The sequence below is a fragment of the Accipiter gentilis genome, chromosome 23 (genome assembly GCF_929443795.1).
Source record: "Accipiter gentilis chromosome 23, bAccGen1.1, whole genome shotgun sequence".
Taxonomy (NCBI): domain Eukaryota; kingdom Metazoa; phylum Chordata; class Aves; order Accipitriformes; family Accipitridae; genus Astur; species Astur gentilis.
This window is the reverse complement of record NC_064902.1, coordinates 10,786,291-10,803,518: the sequence shown is the minus strand read 5'-3', so window position 1 is coordinate 10,803,518 and position 17,228 is coordinate 10,786,291. Positions and strand designations below refer to the sequence as shown.

General features: G+C 36.5%; 1 protein-coding gene across 6 annotated transcripts in view; it reads left to right on the top strand.

Moving 5' to 3' along the window:
• The window catches only part of DENND6A (DENN domain containing 6A), a 35,315-nt gene extending 19,399 nt beyond the window's left edge, over nt 1–15,916 (top strand). For 4 of the 6 annotated variants that reach the window (XM_049826227.1, XM_049826226.1, XM_049826225.1 and 1 more), the window contains 12 exons: nt 139–194; nt 538–660; nt 840–935; nt 4,161–4,255; nt 6,691–6,756; nt 6,852–6,916; nt 7,538–7,627; nt 11,128–11,181; nt 11,275–11,384; nt 11,983–12,085; nt 13,580–13,654; nt 14,160–15,916. In XM_049826227.1, coding sequence (XP_049682184.1) covers nt 139–194; nt 538–660; nt 840–935; nt 4,161–4,255; nt 6,691–6,756; nt 6,852–6,916; nt 7,538–7,627; nt 11,128–11,181; nt 11,275–11,384; nt 11,983–12,085; nt 13,580–13,654; nt 14,160–14,291 — 1,065 coding nt within the window. In that variant the 3' untranslated portion in view covers nt 14,292–15,916. The remainder of the gene's footprint in view (nt 1–138; nt 195–537; nt 661–839; nt 936–4,160; nt 4,256–6,690; nt 6,757–6,851; nt 6,917–7,537; nt 7,628–11,127; nt 11,182–11,274; nt 11,385–11,982; nt 12,086–13,579; nt 13,655–14,159) is intronic. The other 2 variants (XM_049826223.1, XM_049826228.1) reach the window with 2 other exon arrangements.
• The last annotated feature ends 1,312 nt before the right edge of the window (nt 15,917–17,228 follow it).

The window sequence follows — 17,228 nt, the reverse complement described above, 5'->3', positions numbered from 1 at the left end:
GTAGTACATACCGCAGCAGTACAGTAGTGGTAATTAGGGTATATACCATCTACTGTCTGTAAGCGTTTAAGGAAAACTATTTCATTTAATACCTAGGTATTCCAATGACTAAAAACCAAGCATTGTGATGTCTTTTAGGCAGATGCTCAGATCTCCATGGCTTTACCAACTGTTCATGAAGTAGATCTTTTCAGGTAGGAGTTTGGACTGATTTATTTCTAGTTGTGAATTCCCACAAGTCAAAGATTTATGATGGTTCCATAACACATATCTCATAGCTTGTAAGCTAGCATTTATCAGTATTGGTTTTAATGTTCTTTTTCTGTAAAGCTGGCTAAAAAACAATTCAAACAACATGCAGGCTGAAACTGCAATAAATAAGCAAGGTCATTAAGTGTTCCATTTTACAAGAATATTTTATATGTTTCAAATGACTATTAAATACTACTGCAAACTTCCTTTTTATCCAGTTCTTATTCAAATACATATTTCTTCTGGTTATGTTAAGTGTATTAAAATACCTCTGTCTGGTTTTAGGTGTTTCTGTCCAGTGTTCTTTCACATTCAGATGCTTTGGGAACTGGTACTGCTAGGAGAACCACTTGTTGTGATGGCACCATCACCGTCAGAATCTTCAGAAACCGTGTTGGCACTTGTTAGGTAAATATGTAGTGGAGATTCCTAACTAATGATTGAGTGAGTCAGTGTAGATTGTAGCTGAGTGCAGGTTCATTTGATCTGCATATAACAAAGTATTACAAATTTTAGATTTGCTTGTTTCTTTCATGAAATTTTGCACTGTATACATACAACACGCTTATCCTCTTTCTACCTTGCAGCTGTATTTCACCATTAAAGTACTGCAGTGATTTCAGGCCATACTTTACCATACATGACAGTGAATTCAAAGAATATACAACTCGCACACAAGCCCCGTAAGTAAATCAAACTTTGTAGTGAAGGTGTTCCTCAAAGCCACTTGTAACCATAAATTTGTTTTAAGATACTGCTTAACTATTCTGAATTTCTATCATTAGAGAATTACATTTAGACCCTTTATTTATAAGATTTATCTTGCAGAGTGCATTAATTAGCTGTTTTAAGTTTTCACTCCAGTTAGATAGGATAAAGCAGTTATGAAGCAGCGTCATAATTAAACTACATTTGAGCTTCATAGGATACTTGTGTACAGAATAAGGAAAACTGCAAATATGACAGCAAGAAGAGTTTTGCTTTTCCGTAAGGGTTTGTGTATGCAACACCAGCTCTGTAGTAGCTTCTTGGGAAATTGTTCTGTAATTGTTTTTATTTTTGAGCAATTGCATTCTAGAAGTCACTTTGTTTAGTAACATCTGTACAGCTGTTTCATAAAGTTAACCCAGTGGGTGTCTTAGTTGAGAGAATAATTTATAAAAGTAAATATCTCTTAATTAAACTTGTTAGAAACATGTTGTAAATAATTCAGAAATTAGGGTTCTTTTTTTTTAAGAGTGTAAGTCTACAAAAACAATTCTGTTTGAAACTGCTTTAAGGACACACTTTCCCCCCTTTTTTTTTAATCCTACTCTTATTTTGAGAGCATACACCTCCAATATTTCTTATTGTATGTTATATAAATGCAACTTGATTTGGGAATGGAGTGCATGTGTTAGATTCACTGATCTTTTTATAAATAATTTTTTTTCTAATGTCTGAACAGGCAGTGGGTTATTGTGTCTGGGTTTTTTGTTTCGTTGTTTTTTTACTGTATTTTTCCTCTCAATGAAAGTATTGCCAGAGATACAGCAGTGGAAAAACATACAAACGGAGGCACTATGTTTCAGATTGTATTCCAGGAGAGTGGTTATGCAGTATGTAATTTAGTTTCTAATAATAATTCCAGGAAGAATTTGGTTAAACTTTAGTAACCCATGTTTAAAAATTGCATCTGCTCCTCTGTAGCAAAATAGAAAGGTTGTTCAGTACGTATGTTAGTATTTGAAATAGAGCTAGAATTGCTCTGGCTCTCTTATGGAAAACAAAAAAATTGGAAAGGTTGGAAATAGGTTTTTAAAGCAGTCACTCTAAGAAGGGGAAGAATCCAGATGATGCAGATTGTGTGTATTTTATTACCTTCAGTGAGAGGGGAGCAAGGGGCTTTTTTTTTTTTTTCATTTTGATGTTTTGATTTATTGTGCCTTTTCAGAAATTACTGTAGTGGTTTAAAATCAGAATTGATTCTGGTAAATGTGATGGATTAAGGCTCCTAAAAGTGACCAGGTAGCTTAACAAGTCTTGCTATTGTATCACCACTAGCAGTGAAACAACACTCCTCATGATTTGCTACCAGTTTACCTTGACCTGGAGAAGAATTATTTGTGTGTGTGTGTAAATGAAAGCCTTACTTGACTTTAACCCTCCGTCTTTAACTCTCCAGTTAGTAAAAGGATGTCAGTTTGTGTACATTGATCCAAACCAATTCTGTGTGAAACTTGCTTTTTTGTTCCCACAAAATAGGCAAGAGAATGTTAGTTGTTAGGTTTGACTTAATCCATTCATAGGGAGATGGAAAATGCCCATTGCAAAGAATGTAAGAGAAGACATCATAAATTGATTTTTCAGAGTACAACGAAGGAATCTGTTGAGACTTTTTTATGGACACTGGTCTTTATCGTTTTGGAAGAGAGATTGCAAATCATGTATGATAATACTGAAAAATCATGAATGACGTTTGCAGATCCCAATGAATTTAAATCAATAATGCAAATTAGTTTAACAGGATTATAAAAACAGCAAAAAATAATTAAACCGAATTCAAATGAGTTGGGGAAAAATACATCTGGAAAAAAAATGTTTTCAGGTGATCATACTTGAACAGCAGTAGGACTCAGAAGAAATGATTTTTCTGGTGAAGGTTGAATCAGTGACAAGCAAGAAAAGACTTCTGAGAAACTGATACAATTTGGTGCTGCTCATTCTGAGATGGAATGGAGAGGTTAAACTTGCTATTTCCGTAGCCCAAACATTATACTAAGCTACAGAGCTGTATGATCAGATTTTGGTCCTATCTGTGAATGCCTAAGGAGTTTTTATATGTTTACATATATATTATTTATAATTAGCAAGTGGAGGGAGGAATGAAAGTCAGAAATGTTTGTAGGTTAACATAGAAATTGATGCCAATTGCTATCATGATACAGATGGAAGAATTGAATAAAAATTTGAAGAAAGATTACTTGTTTTTCTTCCCACCTTGCCTTGAGGAACAGGAAATTTAAGGATGGTGTACATAAAGTGTTAAAATTTGGGATTTTTAAAACCAATCTGAAGAAGTGATGATAACCTATTTTTAATATGGCAGTTCCAATGAGGCTTGCAATTATGCTCTCTCCTTAGCTAACATTTGGCTGTGAAGTGGATGGCAGCCACTATACTGAAAAATATGTTGGTATTTCATCATATTAGTGCTATAAATCCCAAATTCTGGAGGCCTATGCTGTAGCAGCAGCCTGATGCTCTTACTGCCTCTTTTTCGCAGGGTGCCCCTGTGCATCCTCAAAACCAGATTCTAAGCACAGAGTAGACAGAAAAATCTGACAGGTTGTGAGCTTGGGCACAATGCTATTAATGTGCTTGTACTTCATCCCTTGGTAACTGCTTTTTAACAAAGAATGCTGAAGTGTTGGAAAGTAGGATATTAAGTGTCTCTTTTTCTTAATCGTGTCATCTGAGCAGTAGCTGTACTGAGAAGTCTAATGCAAACAGCAGTCATGTTGGCATGCACATTCAAGTACTGATAGTTTGTTATAATCAAACCTTTAAAAGTAGCAATTTGTCTTTCAACTACAGGTCAGATTTCTGCTCATTAAAAAAAATATTTTAAAAAAATCTCAGATAATAGCCTGTTCTCATTATTGCAAATGGGCAGAATTTAGCCAAGAGTCTAAGCAGATGATGTCACTTTTATTCTCTCCTACTGTTTGGACTTCAAGAAACACCTGTCTTGCTATTTTCTAAAACTTGAAAACTTTGATAAATGTACTGTGCTCTTACATGCAACTTAAAATGTAACTCTTAAATACAAGAGGAAAGTAATTTCAGGTTAACAGAGTTGACCTTTTATATTCATTAAGACAGAAGCTCTTACTATCATATTTTAAACATTGTCATTATTTTTCTAGACCATCTGTCATTCTAGGGGTGACGAATCCTTTTTTTGCTAAAACACTTCAGCATTGGCCTCACATTATCCGAATTGGAGATATTAAACTTCCAGGTAAAGTACAAATATCTTCTATAGTCCTGTGTGACAAGATCTAACTGTGTGTTTGTTTATTTACGAACATATGCAATTTAGTTCAATTAATTTAGTTTAATACTAACCAAATCCTCATGGATGTAAATCTGTCAAGTGAAATTAGGCTCTTGAGTACTGTATGTCTTGTATTGCCAAATCTAGTATATTAAATGCAATAGATGGTAATACTCATTAGTAATAATGTTTTACCTTTCACACAATCCTGTTTTTGTATTTCTACTGATAAGGTATTAAAATGAGAAACATCATTTATTACTGATGTTAATTTTGGGATGAGTAGAATGTAATAAATCAGTCACAGCAGGTGCACAGGAAGACCCATGTGAAAGCTAAGTTTGGATGTTACAATAATATAAAAAGTTGCTTGTTGACAGTATTTTGATAATATATTTCTAATCTGGCAATATTCCAGTAATTAATTGTTCAAGTTGGGCGATTCCCTTACATGATTGAGTAGAATTTTAATTAATCTTTGTCAACATGTCAGCTGCTAGCCTGTAATAAAATACTGCAGTACTCTAATTATTATTTGAAATTCCTGAATGTAGCTGTTTGCTGTGACAGGTTCACAATTCTGTTCTGAAAGTGGGAATGCATACAGTTAGGATAATACACCATGAAATTCATTTTTGTAGAATAAGTTACATTCAGTTTCTCAATACACCAAATTAATGAAGGATTATGTACTGTGTTCAATATAATTAGGGAAGGTTTTGCTTTACATTAAAATATCACGCCTGTCTGTGCTTCAGAATACCTGTGGGGGTTTGGGGGTGTGTAGGGAGGAGTTATCTAGCTGCTCTGTAGTTAAGATTTGGAAAATAGAATATTATTTAAAATATTAAACCTCTGCAAAGCCATGTACACAGATTGCCTTCAAATTTGATATAGTTTCAAGTATGAAATTCTAAAGTTTCGGTGCAGCTATGTGAAATGCTTAGTCAGGAAGTTCCAGAGATGTATCTGTCTGACCTGCCTTTAAAAAATTTAAATTTTATTTCTTTAGGGACTGTCCTGGTTTCACCTGGGATACAGTTCATTTTCTTTCTAGTAGCTGGTGTAGTGTTATGTTTTGGATTTAGGATGAGAATAATGTTGATACACACTGATGTTTTCAGTTGTTGCTAAGTAGTGTTTATATACTAAGTCCAGGATTTTTCAGCTTCTCCTGCCCAGCCAGCAAGAAGGCTGGAGGGGCACAAGAAGTTGGGAGGGGACACAGCCAGGACAGCTGACCCAAAGCGGACAAAGGGATATTCCATACCATGTGACATCATGCCCAGTATATAAACTGGGGGGAGTGGGGCTGTGGGGCAGATTGCTGTGTGGGACCCAACTGGGCATTGGTCAGCAAGTGGCGAGCAATTGCATTGTGCCTCACTCGTTCTGTATATGTCACGTCTTTTATTATTATTACTGTAATTTTGTTGTTGTTGTTGTTGTTGTTATTATTATTGTTTTCTTCCTTTCTGTCCTATTAAACTGTTCTTATCTCAACCCATGAGTTTTATTTGCCCCCCATCCTCTCTCCCATCCCACTGGGTGGGGGGCGAAGTGAGTGAGCAGCCGCGTGGTGCCTAGTTGCTGGCTGGGGTTAAACCACGACAGGGACAGAGAAGGGGCTTGTGATTTTTTTTGTGGTGGTGGTGGTGGTGTGTTTTTGATCTGTGGTGGTTTTTTTTCCTTTTCTCCCCACTTTGCAGTTTCAATAGCAATTTATACTATTATCTTTTCTGAAGCCGAGCATCCAACTAGATCTAAAGAGGAAGGTTCTGCTGAGGCTGCAAGACTGTTATCAGAGTTTAGGGTGTCCTGGCTGGAGAAGGATATATTTGAAAAACACAAAAAAACCTTAGTTTGGCTTATGGAAAAGGAGACTTAAATTAATTTTCTTACAACACTTAATCCATGGCTACTGTTTTAATTTCTTGTATACAATTTTTGTTTTGGCCAAGGTACTAAAGATTTGTGCCTGAAAGCATTTACCCTAAAGGGAACAAAGGAAGATGGAATAAAATTTGAAATTAATGAAACAGGCATTCACAGCTATATAGTCAGTATTTTTCTTTGGCTGCTTTGATTCAGAAGGTTGTTCCTCTGTTTTTTTGGTTTCGTTTTGTTTTGGTGGGTTTTTTTTTGTTTTTTTTCTTTTCAACAGGAAAGCCTTATATAAAAGTGAAAAGCCTGTATGCTGTTACTCATATGTTTACTGGATGTCTCTGGATATGTACTTGGATTCTTGTCAGTGTTTCTAATGCTTCTTACAATATTAGATAGTCTTCTAAATGAAAGCATCAGTTTCTAAAAATCAGTGCAATGTATAGCACATCAGCTGTAGTATCTAGTAATAGAGATGGAGATTTCAAGTAAGGTGGCTTTAAATGTTTTGGCAGGTGAAGTTCCAAAACAGGTGAAAGTGAAAAAACTGAAGAACCTAAAAACTTTGGACTCCAAACCTGGTAATAAGTTGCATCAGAGTTAAATTACCAGTATTTTAATTTTAAAAAGCATACCCCATTTTTCCTTTGGCTATATGCTGATTTTTTTTCTTTAGGTGTTTATACCTCTTACAAGCCGTACTTGAACAAAGATGAAGAAATTGTTAAACAGTTACAAAAGGTAATACTGCAAGTCTCTTCTTAATGGACACTGTTTTGTGGTACTGTTGTATGGTGTTTTCATTTAAGGCTGAACTCTGCCTGTTAACTGCATTCTGATTCTTTTGCCTTAATTTATAACTGGATAGATGTACACCCTCATTGTAGACGAAGGGCTGCTTCCTTGTTAGCAGTTTCTGTAACATCATGAATGGTGGAACTCAAGAAGTTAGATTAATAATTTAGATAATTGAAGTGATTGATCAGTTCATCTGTTCTGGGTTTTCCACCCTCTGCCATCCCCCTCTAGTCTCTTTGGTCTAGAAATCTCATGCATGAGATGTGTAAGAATCAGAGCTTCCAAACTTTAGCCGATTTGCACAAGTTTGTTTATAGAAATTTCTCTTTCCTTGCATTTCTTTACATGAAAATAAAAAATCAGCAATTGAAGGGATGGGTATCTGTGCAAAAGGACTGGACACTATTGCTTTCCTTTTGTGGTTCAGGGTAGGGGGTGCTATGTGTAGGCGTATGGCAAATGAGTACAGAAACACTGGAGTAAATATTCTTAAAGAAAATCCCACAACTACTTACATATTTTGGGGTGACAGACTTACGGTGATATTTTATTTCTTTTTTTAAGGGTGTACAACAGAAACGTCCTACAGAAGCACAGAGTGTGATTCTTCGGCGGTATTTTTTGGAATTGACAGAAAGCTTCATTATTCCATTAGTGAGTTCTTAGACTAATGGGTTTTTTGCATATGTAATAAGGAATAGCTTTTTTGGTGTTAGCCTGGCTAAGTCCAGTAACTATCCAGTAACTACCCCTGGGGTCAACACTGGGTCCAGTACTGTTCAGCGTGTTCATTAGTGGTCTGGATAAGGGGGCAGTGTGTACCTTCAGCAAGTTTGCTGATGGTGCAAAACTGGGAGAAGTGGCTGATACACCAGAGGGTCGCGCTGCTATTCCGAGGGACCTCAGCAGTCTGAAGAAATGGGCTGACAGGAACCTCATGCAGTTCAGCAAAAAGAAGTGCAAGTCATGCACCTGGGGAGGAAAAAAAACCAACCTATGCAGCAGTATATACTGGGGGCCACCAGCCTGAAAGGCAGCTTTGCAGAAAAGGATCTGGGGATCCTAATGGATGTGAAATTGAACATCAGCCAGCAATATGCCCTTGAAGCAGAGAAGGCTGATGGTATCCTGGGCTGCATTGGCAGGGGTGTTGCCAGCAGGCTGAGGGAGGTGATCCTTCCCCTCTATTCAGCACTGGTGAGGCTACACCTGGAGTATCATGTCCAGTTCTGGGCTCCCCAGTATCAGAGAGAGATGGAGGCACAGGAGAGAGTCCCGTGAAGAGCCACTAAAATGGCTGAGGAACTGGGGCATCTTTCATATGAGGAAAGGGAGAGCTGGAACTGTTTAGCCTAGGGAGGAGAAGGTTCAGGGGGGATCTTATCAATGTATACAAACGTATATGAATCTGAAGGGAGGATATAATGAAGATGGATCCAGGCTCCTTTCAGTGGTGTCCAGTAACAGGACAAGAGGCAATGGACACAAACTGAAACACAGGAGTGTTTGTCAGCCATCAGGACTGTGAGCATGACTGAGCACTGGAACACATCAGGTTACGCAGAGAGCTTGTGGAGTCTCCATCCTTAGAGATATTTAAAAACTGTCTGAGCATAGTCCTGGGCAGTCTGCAGGTATGGTTGAGCAGCAGGGATAAGAGGGGAGTTGGACCAGACGGCCTCCAGATCTCCCTTCCAAACTTAGTCATTTTGTGATTCTGTGAATACTATTTGAGCTACAGAAATTTACCATTTAGCTATGTCTTGACTTTCCTAAAATGCTGTACTCTTACAGGTCTTTTAATTACCATACTTAGCATAAAAATGATGAAGGCCATAGCTTAATGTTAAAAAATGAAACATTTCTATACCTAGACAAAACAACACTGAAAGCTTTCAGAGTTTGTGGAGTTTGTGTTTTCCTTTTTTTTTCTTTTCCTTTTTTTTTTTTTTTGTCAACCTCAGCAAAGAGCCTCCAGTTTTTGTTTTAAACTGTAGTAGAGGTGAGTCCAGTAATCTGAAGGTTCATAAACAGACTAATGGAATCTAGTTCCTTCAACCATAATTTCTGTTCAGGAATTTTCTTTCTGATTTTGTTGTTTTATCTTTGTCTATTAATGATAAGCTGGGGTTTTTTTCCTCAGTGTCTCATGAGAATGGATTCTAGAGAGTAAATCTCAAGACTTTCTGTTTTCCTCCCAGCAGTTTCTATACGCTGTTCCTGTAAAAGAATGATTCTCACAAGAGTTTGCTTTATCAGGTGATAATTTCTTCTGGTTTTGGGTGCAATAAAACAGATTCTGAGGAAACTCTGCAAGTTCAGGTGATCCTGGAAGATGCTATTACACTTTTCCAAAGGAAAGACTATTACTGAATATTGAGATACATCTACTTTGTATCAGGGTGTGACACAGAATATTTTTTTCAGTGGATCAGAGTATTTTATTGTACAGCATCATGCTATTCTGGAAATGACAGATATCTGGTGTTCTGCTCTCTAAACATGGTACTTCACCTGTTCAAATCTCTAAGCCTAAGTTAGGGGACAAATTTTGTCTGATTTCTAACCAGTTGGCAGAGTTCGTTGGAATGCTTAATGTTCATGGATTTTTTTTTTTTTTCTTCTGGACAGAGATCTCAATTTGCTGAGACAAATTGTAAAATAGGAATTCATATCTAATGTATTAGTAAACACTTACTTGCTGTAGTGTTTGCAGACTCCTGACATACCTTTATGCTGACAAATGGATATTGTGTTTAGGTTGCTGAATTCATGCAGATTTGTAGGCTTTGAACGGAAATGGAAATTTGTCATGTTTTCTAATTTGTGCATTAGGATAATGATAAATATGTTCCAATATGCTCTTACTTAGCATTTGGAGGTATGAAGTCAGAGCAATGATTGACTTCACCAACCCCAAAAGTTCTGTACGAAGTTAAGTCATTTCTCTGGGCAAGTGGTTAAAATTGGGAAGTGATACCTTGGGCATTGGATGTTTACATATCAGCTGTCCCATTCTGAGCCCTCTGAACACTTTTTGTGGATGACCCAGCTGTCCCATTCTGAGCCCTCTGAACACTTTTTGTGGATGACCTGAACTTTTCATCATTTTAGAGCATGCATGATCAGTTCCAATTTCTGTCCACAAGAATTGGGACATCCCAAGAGACTTGTTTGTCCTTGGGTGTTAATGATTAGAGGAGTTTTTCCTTAAAATTTGTCTTTCTCTGTAATTTTGAGTCAGGATGGGCATGTGGGGTGAATCTAAAACCTTTCCCTGGCATTCCCCCCCCCATCTTGCTCAAACTTTCTCTTCAAGTGAGAAACTTCATACGTTTTCTGTCACAAATCTTAGTTTATGGGGTGAGATCACCCTTTACGTTCTCTGCCACAAGAAGAGTATCTGGAGGGGTCCTTTGTTTCTTCAAAAGATAGAACTAGACTTTTCATAATGTTATCAAAGCTCATTATGTTCATAGATCAAAAGGTATGACCATTTGCGTACAGACACTTTCAAAATGTATAGCAGCTTGTTCTGATGCGCTCGTGTGAGCTGGCAGAGCAGAGCTGCTTCCTGTCATCAGACCTTAAGCTTCAGCAGTGGCCCTGCTGAGAATTGTCTCCACTACTCATACATTAGATAGCCTGTCGGGGCTCTAGCCATGCCTTTGCCAAGCATTGCTACTGCAGAGATGCCCACAGCTGATGCAGCGGTTTGTAGGTTTGTTGTATTTTTAATGTTTGTGTGAGGGACTCTGAAAATCACTTCCAAATACTTGATACAAAGTGGGATTACTTTTGGAATCGCCCATGATACGAAGGTACCTGTGGACTGTCACTAAAGAAAAGAGAGATTGTTTACTAGTGGCTGGAGTTGAGGATATATATATATATTCCATGTATACTTGTGCTTCCTGTCCTCCTTTCCCTCGTGTCCTTCTTAAATCTTGCTGACATAAAGTTCTGTAGTTGGGAAATACAAATGGTATTAGATAAGCTCCTTATGCTCTCATGTGGTAAATATGCATGATCCCACCCTGTACCAATACTTAGAAGAGAAAAGGCTGTGGTCACAAGTGATAAGTAAACATACACGTGGACTGTGTATCTTTAAGACTGGTAATGCAAACAACCTTTCTTTTTCCTTCCCCTAGGAACGTTATGTGGCAAGCCTAATGCCTTTGCAAAAATGCATATCACCATGGAAGGTAAGGAAATATAATTCAAATAAGCTAGAAATTGGTGATTAGAGAAAACGGTTACGGTATGTGAATTTTATTTTTTTTTTTTTCTTTCCATAGAGTCCTCCACAGCTGAGGCAGTTTAGCCAAGATGACTTCATGAAGACACTGGAAAAAGCAGGACCACAGCTCACGTCAGGTTTAAAAGGAGACTGGATAGGACTTTACAAGTAATTTTTTTCATCACCATAAAAAAAATAGTTTCTATAAATGAAGACAAATCAGTGCTACGTATGCTCTTTTCCTGAGCAAACTTAGTATTGATTTGAATAAGACTTAACTTTTAGAATATATGCTTTAGTAGGAATTGATAGTGCCTAGTATACCTTACTTGCTTAAATCTTTTTCTCTGTAACCTGTTAAAGGTTTTCATAAGATGCTACTAACACTACAGGTCTCTGTATACCAGTATTATTTGTGCTTTTATTTCTGGTTCTAACTTGATTCCTCTTTGTAATCAAACACAAAGATAAAAATGAGGATATTTCAAACTGAGCCTTGCTTTTTTCCTGACAAAAATTCCTAATCTTTATTGTTTTTCAGACACCTTTCCTTTACATTTTTTTCTCAATCCTTGTCTTGATTAATAGAAGCACTTGTTATACTCCACTTCAGAATATTACTTTTTTTTGAAAGTAAACAGAGAAAGGGTCCTAATATCTTCTTCAACCTCAAACATAATTAATTTACATTTCATGATGTAGAAAAACAGTGTTAGCAAAATTGTAATTAAAACATAAAATGTATTTTGCTTCGGTATTTTACCAGGCATTTTTTGAAATCACCAAACTTTGATGGTTGGTTTAGAAGCCGGCAGAAAGAAATGACACAGAAGTTGGAGGCCCTTCATTTGGAAGCACTCTGTAATGAGGTTAGAAAAATGTGTGCTTACGATTATATTTATCATCTTGTAATAAAAATATATTCTCCCTCAAGTCAGTTTTACTTCTGCTGTTTTCATTGGTTGAACATAAAAATATTGGCAATTTTGTGAAGCCTGGTCTAGCAAAATGTGATTTTGTTAACCAAGTATAAGCTAGAACTAACACAGCAAAAGAGAACAATATGAAATATAGTTTGTTTGTAAAACCTATCTTTAGTATTTTTTTTGTTTTGTTGTGTATTTTGAAATTGAATACCCACCCTCCCCATCCACCCCCCCCATCCACCCCCAAAAAAGCTTTTCCTCTTACTTGATAATGTTATTTTATTCAGCTTCCTTCCTTGGCATTTCATTTGACAACACCTATCTACTTGTGATATCGTTTGTAGCTTTGAACGTATAAACTCAGTGAATACCACAGAAAATTGACAACTAATTAGATATGGATAGTAAATAAGCCTACAACTGATCCATAGTAATTGGAAGCTGAGAAGTGAAAACTGTTTATTGATAGATAACAAAATGCCACATAACTGATCTTATGTTGTAAGATCCATTCTTTACTTAAGCTGAAGTGGGTATCAGTATAATTTGAATTGGAACAATGATAAAGAAAGGTATCGGAAGAGGAGAAGAGATTGTAGAGCTAAAGAGAGAATAGGAAGAACAAAAAGAAGTAAGTCAACACCACAACTTTAAAACAAACAGAAACATTGCGCTGGTTATTTTAAAATAAGCCATTGATTTTTATCCCTTGCCTTGTCAATTCCCAAACGTTATATTGTAGCAACCCAAAGAGATTGTTCAAATAGAGCAGCCCAAATAATTTGCAGGGCAATAGCTAGGTCAGTTATATCACCTAGAATCTATCCAACTATATTTGACATTAACTTACTGCAAAGAAATGTGTCACAAATTTATTGCTGATTCTGCCCCTTATTAGCTTTTTCTTTTGATCCAAGTGCTAACATCATTCTGAGCAAATGTCCTTAATAGCTGAATAGTAAAGGGGTAGGGGAACAGACCTTCCATAAGAAAATTAACTTAATGAGTATATTTTACTAGTTATTGACTATGTGATCTCCTTTAATGCTGTAGAAACAAGAAGTGCTGCCTGGCACTATTTTCATATTTCATTGTGCTGGCAGATCCAATTTGGTAAACATTCACTGCCATTTTGCATTGTAGATGCTATTTTTGAAACTAAACCTGTTTGGCATGATTTTTTTTTTTTTTTTCATTTGTTTGTATTGTGTTTGTGTGCTAGTCTCCTGTTATGCTAAGTCCTGGGCAAACATGCAAATAAAGCAGATTTTGCAGCTCACTGTAGAGGCAGTACATGAGTAAAATATGCTTAGTAAATGGCATGAGAATAAGGACAAGGAGAAGACCTATTCTGAACAGTGGGTGTAAATCAATACTACTTTTGAAAATTATGTATGTTGCCATAAATATTTCAGTGCTTAATTTTTATTCTTTTAGAACTTGGTTTTCTGGAGTCAGAAGCATACTGAAGTAGAAACAGTAGATCTTGTCTTAAAGTTAAAGAATAAACTGGTAAGTAACCGAATTGAACATGGCTCAAATTTGCATGACTTAACTAGATAAAAATATTATATGGTTGTGTTTACAGGAACTTTAAGAATATTTTCATTTAAGTTCTAGGTAGCTCAAGTAATCAATCATTCCGGTTTTTAAAACAAAAACAGTTCATTTTAGCCATGGCTGAAGTTAGCTAGCTTCCCAACATTGTCCATCTATGTTGGAAGCATTGCACTGATATTGTTTTCTTTAAACTAGTTGGAATTTTGTAACTGATCTAAGTGGGAGCAAGGCTGAATACTCAAAGAAGAAAGTCAAACTTTCTTGTGATTACTACAAGTCCAAATCAGCATTAGCTCATGCTGTTAAGTGGTTGTTGAGGAAACCTGCTATTGTCCAAAGTCCTACTCAGTCAGGAAATAAGGAATTAATTTTCCAGATTTGGTAACATGTCACTTTGGTGTGTCTTAAGGTAAACTTGCATTTTCAGTAGAAATCATGTTATATTGTACCTTTGCAGTTGCAGGCTGACAGAGAACATCTTCCTGTGAAAACTGACACATTGAAAAAGCTGCAGATGCACATCAATGATATTATACTAGCACTTCCAGATGACTTACAGGACATCTTGCTCAAAACTGGCACAACGTGATTTCTACTGGGCTATTTTTGTGCAGAAAACAAAAGGGCAAATACAGTTTCACAGAAGACAGTGGCTTACCAAGTTTGGAACACAGCTCTAAATAGTATATTAACACTACAAATGGACTGTACTGATAGTATAGCCCACTATACTGTTTTCACTGTTTTTTCCACTTAAATACCAATGCAACTGAAGGAATTCCTGTGTCTAATAATGTTTGAAATAAGTGCTCTTAAAGAAAAATGTGGGCATAATGAGACTATACCACGGTATAGGACCACAGTGCAGTGCTGGCATTGCAGAATGTTTTCCAATTGGTGCTGCTATACCAAATCCTGTTAACTCAGGGGTAAGCAATATTGATCCTGTACTGTCCTGTTGATGAAGTACCTGACTGGGGGGGGGGGGGTTTGTTTTTTTGTTTTTTGGGGTTTTTTAAGTTTTCATCTAGTGGTAAGTCCAACTGACATATTATGTGACTTGGTCAGAATACATAGCTGACGGAAATTTCCTGAAGAGAAGTCTCTTCCATTCAATGTCAGTTAATTAGGGTGCTCTTACTCATATGCCTTAAAGTAATTGTATACTAATTGGTGGTTTTAAACTGCTGACATTCAGGATTTAAAGTGTATCACTAGTGTCAATGTAAGCATGCAGTATTCATCACAGGAAACAAACACGGTGTTCTAATATGGATTTTAAAATTGGTTATTTCAGTAGAGTTAGCTGATATACAATCTGTTTCAGCTGGAGATCATACCAGTCAGCTCCTGTTATAATTTTTTTTTTTTTTTTTTTTACTTATACCAGTTTGAGGAGTTAATGGGGCTGGAGGGAGATGATGTTGGCTTCTGCTGAAAAAAGCCTATGGAAAGGTCGAACTGTGGCAAGAAAAGATTGTAGCATAAACTTATTCTCAGTATATGCATATAGTAGACATGCATAAAGAGAAATTTCCTCTTGCATATTAACCAACAAGAATGTGATGTTTATCTTCTTGAACAAGTTTCAGTGGTATATAAGAACTCAGCTGCTCCACATGCAGTGTTGTATTTTGACCGGTTTCAAGTAGAATGAACTTAATGCTGTAGTGTACACACAGCATACACTTTTATATGACAAGTGGATCACAGTTATAAAATAAACTCTGCTTTTAAGTGCTTGGATAGAATTTTTAAAAACTTAGGACATAATCCTGCTATAAGAATATGCTTTTGTATGATAAATATTTCATATCATCTTTCTAAAAATGTCTTATTTAGATATAAAGTGTCACAATGGTATTTTTATGAAAATAATGTATTTTAATACTGTTATTGTTTGTATACAATTACTCATGACCAAAAGTTTAATGTATCTATTATGTTACGTAAACTACACCACTTCAGCATTAATTTCTAACTTGCAAATTTTTTTTGCACACCCTGATGAATAGCATTTCTAATCTAGAAATTAGTAAGTGGCCATTCTTATACTAAATTATCATAAATTTAACCTGGAGCACTGTGTAGTTTCTCGGAACCATGTAAACTGGTAACAACTATGATAACTATCACATGACTGCAAATATGTATTTTTGTAAAAGAAAATAAAGGGTTTGATTTTTATTTTTTTTTCTTTGGAAGTTAATGTGACTTAGATGATGGCTGTGATTTGTTTGTTTTTCCCCTCTTGTGTGTAAGCAAAGCTGTTCAGCAGCTTATAGAGGCTGCTGCTTAGTCTGACTTGATGAAGCTGTACCTCTTAGGTGCCCAGAACTACCTGATGTGGTGGAGTAGTAGTGTAGTTTGATCATGCATCATAGTTGTAATATGATAGAGCTGCAGGATCCTCAAGAAAGCAAACGGCAGGGACTGGCTTCCAAGCAAAATTCACCCAATCTGCAGTTTATTTCCTGTACGCATCTGAGAGGCCTTTGAGAAACATGGTAGTGGGAAGTAGACTGCAAGCAAAGCTCAATTCCGGTTTCTTTAATGGAGTTGGTATTAGTTTAAATCCCTGAATAACTAGATGCTTAAACAGAATTAAGAGTCTTGTTCAAAAGAAAGGCAAAAAGAGTTGTACTGGGTTGTTTGCTGTCTTCCTCAGTGACTTGTAATGCTTTTAGTAATGGTGGTTGAAAAGAACCTTAACCTATAACCACAAATATATGTAAAATGTAGTCACTACAATAGGAACAGCCTTGTTGCAGGTTTCTGATCTTGTCCTGTCTCCCTGCAGTCCTCTTAAACTGAGCATGCATGTTTTGACTAGGGATGCTTCAGCCATTCATAGTGTTGCAGCAGCGGAATTGTATCTATTGCAGAAAGTAGTTGCCCACTTGGTGAGCTGGAATTTTCCCACCCCTGTTTTTTGTTTTGGTTTTGTTTTTTTTTCACTCAGTGTCCTTAAAATACAGGTAAAGAGCCTATACCTCATTCATCTGAGGCTTGACAGCTGAAGGACTGTGCACAAAACTACTAGTTTCTGTAACTGTGCCTCAGTCTTCACCTGACTTTAAAAAAAACATTTAAAAAATTATGTATGTATACCCACCCATTGTTTGGACCAGGATGGGGAAAAATCCCTAAGTGAAGGAGAGAATACCTAGGTGATTAGAAAGAGTCCTAGAAAAGAGGTAGCAGCTGTTCAATAAAGAAATGCTAAAGATAAAGGGTCCCAGTTGGGTCATCAGAAAAAGTTAAGAAAGACTGCCTCAGTTAGTGTAACAATAGAGTAAACTAGACACACACACGCTTTGAGACTTCTCAGATTTCTTTTAAACAATGTAAAAATAACGCCAAGAACCAAAACACGAGATGGAGTGCAATCAAATATGGTAAAGGTGCAGCTAGTCCTTCAACAGTCCTAACATCCATGAGTTGAGTCAAGGAGAGTGAACCACAAATATGTTGTGAATAATAGTTATGTATGATTATACAGAGCAACCACTTAAGTTAATGTTGA